Raw genomic sequence first — 6,986 nt, forward strand, 5'->3', positions numbered from 1 at the left:
AGTATCTACAGTCCTAACAAAGCGTGAGCATGGGGTCATTTGTACACATTTCAGAAGAGGAAAAGAGAACTCAGAGAGACCAGAAGTGCAATTTCCCAAAAGACTCGTCATGACTCTGTGTGGTCTCCAGGATCTAAACCCACATCTCCATGACCCCAACTGCCAAACCATTTAGGACCCAGTACTGCCTGCTCTGAGCAAGGAGTTACTCTACTATTCATAGCAGGCTCTGAATCAGTAGAAGGAAACCCCTAAAAGGCAACAAAGAACTAAACAGAAATTAATTCACAGATTCATAATGGAGTGAATTTAAAAGGATGAATTAGTCAGGTGAGTCTGGTGGAGAGAAGAACAAGAGAGAAAAGAAACAAACCCTCAATTTTAGGTAGAAAACCCTTTTTTGAAAAAGGAATGTCTAGAGGGAGGAAGGGCTGCCTCCCGGAGGGTAACTGCATTATTGAATCCAGCCCAGCTATGATCATAGAGGACAGAGGCTGTGAAGACTTCAGACCTTGAAGAACAGGAGGAGAAGAAGAGGTAGGAGATGAAGAGGAGCTGGAGAAAAATGAGTAGAAGAAGTGAGAGAGGAACAGAAGACCGCAGGACATATAGCACAGGCTCACACTGTTGGAATTGGTTTGGGGTTTGGGAAACACTTTCACATCCATTTTACCTAAAGCCACATGTCATTACTACGGTTCCCAAATTATCATAGGTTCAAAAATCACTTTCTACTCCGGCTTGCTGGGCTCCCCTAGGAAGATGGGGATTATTTCCTTGTCCCAGGCCAGGCTGAGTCTCTGACTCATTCCCTCCTTCCTGGCACTGACTGTGCTGCCTGTCTGGCAATAAATAGAGCCGCCTCAGAGCTCCAGCCACTGTCACTTCCTTGTTCCCTGCCACACACCACTAAGACAGCTGACTGTCTTGGTCCCACTATGAAGCTGCTGATGGTCCCACTGCTGACTGCTCTTCCCCCCTGCTGCTCGGCAGGAGAGCCCAGTGCAGGGGGGAGGCCGGGAGATGGAAGGCATTGCTGGGCCCCTGTGGAAGAACTCCTGTTCGACACGCCCCAGCACAGGAAAGCTCCAAGAGGAAGGATCTATATGCAGTGGGCCTCAGGATCACATTCATTCCAGACACTAAAGTAGTGGTTCTCAACCTTCCTAACGCCACAACCCTTTAATACAGCTCCTCAAGTTGTGGTCACCCCCAACCATAAAATTACTTTCATTGCTACTTCATAAAAATAATTTTATGTTTGGGGGTCACCACGACATGAGGAACTGTATTAAAGGGTAGTGGCATTAGGAAGGTTGAAAACCACTGCACTAAAGCAGATAGGAGGTCTGTGCCCTTCAGAGAAGCTACACACAGTCTCACTCCCCTCAGGGTGTCCCACCAGGGTCACCGTTAGCATGAAAACCAGCATGAGTCTTAGGGTTGAATATTGGACCTTGCTGTCTCAGTGGGAAAAAAGAAAGACATGATTGAAGACCGCATGGCCTCCAGAAACCATCAAATAAACACAAGGCTCCTGAAATGTGGAAGGAAAAGGCAAACCTCCCAGAGAGAAGGCTCAGGCTGCAGCGTGTGACCAGTGTCTCTCACCCTGTGGTCTCACCTGCATTTGCAGAGTTGATCTGAGTTCTCTTTGGGATGCCCCCAGGTCGCAGTGTGCTTCTCAAAGCACACTGGAGAGGAGAACTCACAGTCTCTGGGGGCCCCTCAGGCAATCAAGATCTAGGGGGAGGACAAAGCCCTGACAGCTGGAATATGGCAGCACTTACCCTTCACAGAGGGAGCTGCCTTTTAGCATGTGCAAAGCCTGTTTCCATACCCACCCTATGAATTCCCAAAGCAGGTGGGTGTGGGCAAACAAGTGATCTGCTCACAGTCAGAAATCACAGAGCCGGAACCTGTAGCACAGTGGTTACGGTGCCAGCCACATGAACCTAGGCTGGAGAGTTCGAACCCAGTCCGGTCTAGCTAAACAGCAATGATAACAATAACAAAAAAATAGCCAGGCGTTGTGGTGGGCACCTGTAGTCCCAGCTACTTGGGAAGCTGAGATAAGAGAATCGCTTAAGCCCAAGAGTTCGAGGTTGCTGTGAGCTGTGACTCCATAAAACTCTACCGAGAATGCCATAGGGAGAATGTCTCAAAAAAAAAAAAAAAAATCACAGAGCCAGACTAGAACCAGCTCTTTCCCCTCCACCGCAGGGATGGGCACAGCAGATCTCTTCATGAAGGGAAAGTTCTGTGTTATGTTCTTTGATGTTCTGACAAGATTGAGAGTCAGGTCAAACTAGTGGACAATATTCCAGATGCAATACTTCTATGACGGGTAGGAAGTCTCCTTGGCACACACCCCCTCAGCCTTATCAGCTGTGCAGCTCTGTGTGGGGAAGGAGAGGGTGGACCCTGCTCCCACTTACAGGGACAGGATGAGGGGACATCACACAATTGGGGGGGGGTGCTACAAAACTCAGTAATCAGGGTAGGTAAATTTTGCCCAAATAGTTTTAAAAATGAAAATTAATGCCTAATCCAGGCATCGTCAAACTACGGCCTGCAGAGGACATTCATCGGGCCTGCCGGGTGTTTTTGCCGCTGCTGCTTGTCCTGCTTAGCCGCTGCCTGTCCTTTTGAACTATAGTCCAGCCCTCCAATGGTCTGAGGGACAGTGAACCCTGGCCCCCTGTTTAAAAAGTTTGAGGACTCCTGACCTAATACATGATCAGTGAAAGTTAAAATTTTAAGTCAAGGCTGGGTCCACCTGACTTTGCATGCTTCACCTCACCGGCTGAACATGGTCCCAGTCCTGCACCCCTAGGTGAATTAGAGTGAGCTCAGAGGAGCCCATCCATGGCCAGCAGGTCCAGTGTGGACAGGAGGACTGGCATGGGACAGGGACTCTGAGCCTGACCTCATGTCAGACAGAACCCAAGAGCCTGAGGACCTCAGAGAGGGTCTGGTGGGCAGGTGATGGGGTGAGGGGCCAGAAAGCACTTTCCAGTGGGAGCTCAGGGCTTGGGGAGCAGACTGAGGAGGAAGGTGCCTTGCAGAGCCCTCAGTGCCTCACTGAATTCTCCCGTGCCTGTCTGTGTCTGTCCCCCACAAGCGCCCTTCATGGGAGGCCCTGGAACGCCTCTTAGAAGAACAGAAAGGAACTTTAGTATTTTGCAGTTAGTTTATTGAAATAAAGATGTATTCAGGTTTCAACAAGTGTCTTGCAGTTTTCACTTAAAAGAACAAAAGAAGAAAAAACGTTGTGTTTTCTAGCAGTCAACAATGATCATGATCTGTCTGCCATATCTGAGCCAAAGTTCTTGTGGGATGTTAGTACTGTTGACAAAATTTGCTGCCATAGATGATTTGCTGAAAAACAAACACAGACAGGACAATGAGATTTTCAACTCTCCCTTGCAAAGGCAAATATGTAAGTCCAGACACTGTTCTCCTTGTTGTTTTCCTGCGATTGTCCACAAACATCTCACTCCCAAGAAAATTAGCTCTGGAAGCAAAATGTGAATTATCTCCTCATTTATTCCTATTTTCAGGAGATATTTATTAATACCGAAGAGGTCCTGATATTTCTGGATACCTTCCACATGGGGCAACTGCTTTAATATTTTTTCTCCAAGTTTTTGTTCTTTAAAATAATTTACCCAATTAAAATGCTGCATGTACAATTTGTTGAGGACATGCCAGTTTGAAGTGTTTCTGATGCCACTTTTTCGACACAGAATTGTGAACATCTCAGCTCAAATATAAACATGGTTTATAGTTCCGAGTTCTTTCATGATCTTAAAAGTTCGAAATATTTTAACACACTGCAGTTCTTCATTACCTTTGTGAACTCTGAATTCTTAGAGAGCTACACTGAAAATGATTGATATAATTTTGGTTCAAAAGAAACAATGCTCCCACCATCCTAAACTGCAGATGATGTTCCCTTTTATCCTTAAATTTGGGGGTATATTTCTAAATTGTTTTTTCTCTAGATTGTTTCAATGGAATATTGGGATACTATTAAGTAAATGCTAAAAAAAACTCTGAGCAATGTATACATAACTAGACAGATATAACAAGTGACATTCCTTTAGATAATTCCTTCGCCCATGCTGGTTTCATACCCATGATCTATACTTTCCATTTCATGAGGAACTGAATTAAATGATCCATGATTTCCAATCAAGTATGGTTACACATCTTGCTGGCTCAGACATTCACGTTAAATTCTTTATTTTGGAAAATGTATCATATGTATGAAATGTATTTTCTGAACTCTGAAAAAGTATTTTAAGACCTTTTTCTAATTTTGTGAAAAGGGGTAAGTTTCTTTGTTGGTTCCCCTACAAGTGAGAGGCTCCTGGAGAATTATTTTTTTTATCTTGGTAGAAAATGTGTTTGTGTCTGTCCCTGTGTGTTGGTGTGTGTGCATGTCTGTGTGTGCACAGGTGTCTGTGTGTTCCTGTGTTTGTGTCTGAAAATGGACTATGGAACTGAGGGGTAGGTCAGCCATTTCTGGAGCTTTCTTTTCCCTCTTTTGCTTTTTTCATTTATTATTCGCTGAAGATTCTTAAAATGAAGTGGCAAAGCAGTCGAGGGAGACATTTAAATGAGGTGAAATTTTTAAAAAGCTTGCCCACCAGTTGCTTGGCCTGGCTAGTGCCAGATTTAGAGCCTACTTGTTCCTGGTCAGTGTTGTTAAAAGGTACATAAGAAAAGACCAAAATTACCATCAGGATTCCGATGTTTTCCAGAGTTTCATTCGACTGGTTAAGGAAACACTCTTTAAATTCCTCAACAGCCTCATTGTCCGTTTCACCATTTGTAAACTCATAGAGTACACTTTTGTATTCAGGCATAGACACAGCTGGATTTATTGTCTTATTAATTACATCTTCAAGAAGTTGACAGCCAGAACCTGAGGACAGAGCACAACAATAAGGGCTCATGCCCAGAAGTGTGAACCCACCTTAGAACATCCCTATGAGATCAGTCATCATTGGACATCTCAGCAAGGGCTGAAATTCAGAAAGGCCATGGTGCGTGCTCTAGAGTTCTCAATTCCCGGAGAGGTAAACTCACATTCTAGGGTTCCCTTTAAGTCCTGAAAATTCTTCTACAGCCTCCCAAGTCCAGAGAAGCCACATTCTATGTCTCTTTGGTTAACCAGCACATTTGGGAATTGAGATGCTCTGCCTTGGTGGATCATATTAAATATTATCTGGTCATTCTTGGTTTAAAGTCATGCCAAGATTCCCTGTAATCATGCAGAGTATCAAGGAGGATTTCTTCTCACATAGAAGTATGTATGGGTCTAGAACAGCGGTTCTCAACCTGTGGGTCGCAATCCACAGGAACTGTATTAAAGAGCCGTGGCATTAGGAAGGTTGAGAACCACTGGTCTAGAATATTGTGCACTAACTTAATTTGACTCTCTATCTTGTCACAACAAAGACCATAACAGAACTTCCTGTTTGTGAAGAGATCTGCTGTGCCCACCTCTGTGGTGGAGGGGAAGGAGCTTAGGATCTATAGTCACATGAGCTGGTTGTACCCTGGCTCTGGGATTTCTGTGCGGTTGACTGTGAGCAGATCACTTGTTTAACCACATGCACCTGCTCTGGGAACAAATGAGGTGGGAATATCAATGGGTTTTATAAATGCTACAAGGCAGCTCCTTCTGTGACGGGTAAGTGCTGCCACATTCCTGTTGCCAGAGCCTTTTCTTCCCCTTCCCAGCCTGAGCCTTCTCCCGGAAGGATTCCCTTTTCCTTCCACATTTCAGCAGACTCAGTATTGCTTCACGGTTTCTAGATGCAGAAGCCATAGTACCTTCAATCATGTCTTTCCCTTGCCCCACTAAAATATCTAAATCTAATATTCAGTATTGACACTCATGCTGGTTGTCAGGATCACTGTGATGCCAGTGGGACACCCTAAAAGCAAAGAGATTCTATGATTATACGTGCAGCTCCTTTGCAGGGCAAAGCCCTCCAGGGCACCGCTTGTTTTCATGTATGTGATCCTGAGATCTATTGCGCATAGATGAATTGTCCTGGCCCTGCCCTGTGCTGGGGATTTAGGACCCTGAATTTCTCCAGAGATAGTAGTCAACGCCCCCAGTTCACAGGCCATCCCCCTGCACAGGGCTCACCTGCAGAGCAGCAGAGGGGAAGGGCAGCCAGCAGGAGGACAGTCAGCAGCTTCATGGTGGGGATGATGCAGTTGACTTTCCAGTTGTGTGTGGCAGGAAGCAAGGAAGTCACTATGGAGGGAGCTCTCAGCCTGCTCTATTTATTCCCAGGCAGGTACCGCAGGCCCTGCCAGGAAGGAGGGAATAAGCCAGAGACTCAGTCTGGCTTGGGACCAGAAACCATTGTATGAACCAAGGGGAATCCAACCAGCATGCATAGAAAGGAATTTTTGGACTCACAACAATTTGGGGACTTTAGTAATGACATGTGGCTTTAGATAAAATGGATGTGAAAGTGTTTTCCCAACTCTAAAGCAAATCCAACAGTATGAGCCTGTGTTGTCATTGTTATTATTATTGTGGTCTTCTCTCATTTCTTTTTCCTCCTTATTTTTGTACTCTTTTTCTTCCAGGGCCTCTTCATCTTCTTCCTCTTCTGTTCCTCCTTGTTCTTCAAGATGCAAAGGGCTTCACAGCCTCTATGTCCATCCATCCTCTTAGATTACAGCTGGCTGGGTGCAATCCCGCATTCTTCCTCTGGGAGGCAGCCCTTCCTTTACTCCATAGAGATTCTTTTTGCAAGAAAGGTGTTTCAAGTTTTGGAGAAAACTTATGACTTTCCAAGCTCTGATGAAAATAGAGGATTTGGGCTTGGCACCTGTGGCTCAAGCGGCTAAAGCGCCAGCCACATACACCTGAGCTGGCAGGTTTGAATCCAGCTCAGGCCCGCCAAACAACAATGCACAAAAATATGCTAGTGATGGCTTGGCGCCTGTGG

General features: G+C 45.4%; 1 protein-coding gene across 1 annotated transcript; it reads right to left on the bottom strand.

Moving 5' to 3' along the window:
* Nucleotides 1-3,342: 3,342 nt before the first annotated feature.
* LOC100945824 (mammaglobin-A) lies at nt 3,343-6,224 on the bottom strand. Its single transcript, XM_003798787.1, has 3 exons — nt 6,170-6,224; nt 4,746-4,933; nt 3,343-3,381 (listed from the first exon to the last, which is right to left on the bottom strand). Exons 1-3 carry the CDS (start codon nt 6,222-6,224, stop codon nt 3,343-3,345), a joined length of 282 nt encoding a protein of 93 aa, XP_003798835.1.
* Between the last annotated feature and the right edge of the window lie 762 nt (nt 6,225-6,986).

The sequence above is a fragment of the Otolemur garnettii genome, unplaced genomic scaffold (genome assembly GCF_000181295.1).
Source record: "Otolemur garnettii isolate 467f Iridium unplaced genomic scaffold, OtoGar3 scaffold00140, whole genome shotgun sequence".
Taxonomy (NCBI): domain Eukaryota; kingdom Metazoa; phylum Chordata; class Mammalia; order Primates; family Galagidae; genus Otolemur; species Otolemur garnettii.

Excerpts from the sequence above, each read along its gene's own strand:
- LOC100945824 (XM_003798787.1), bottom strand. The coding sequence starts at position 6,224 with ATGAAGCTGCTGACTGTCCTCCTGCTGGCTGCCCTTCCCCTCTGCTGC. Across the intron at positions 4,934-6,169 it reads TCCCCTCTGCTGCTCTGCAG|GTTCTGGCTGTCAACTTCTT; the intron begins GTGAGCCCTGTG and ends CTCTGTCCTCAG. Across the intron at positions 3,382-4,745 it reads AAAACATCGGAATCCTGATG|CAAATCATCTATGGCAGCAA; the intron begins GTAATTTTGGTC and ends TTTGTTTTTCAG.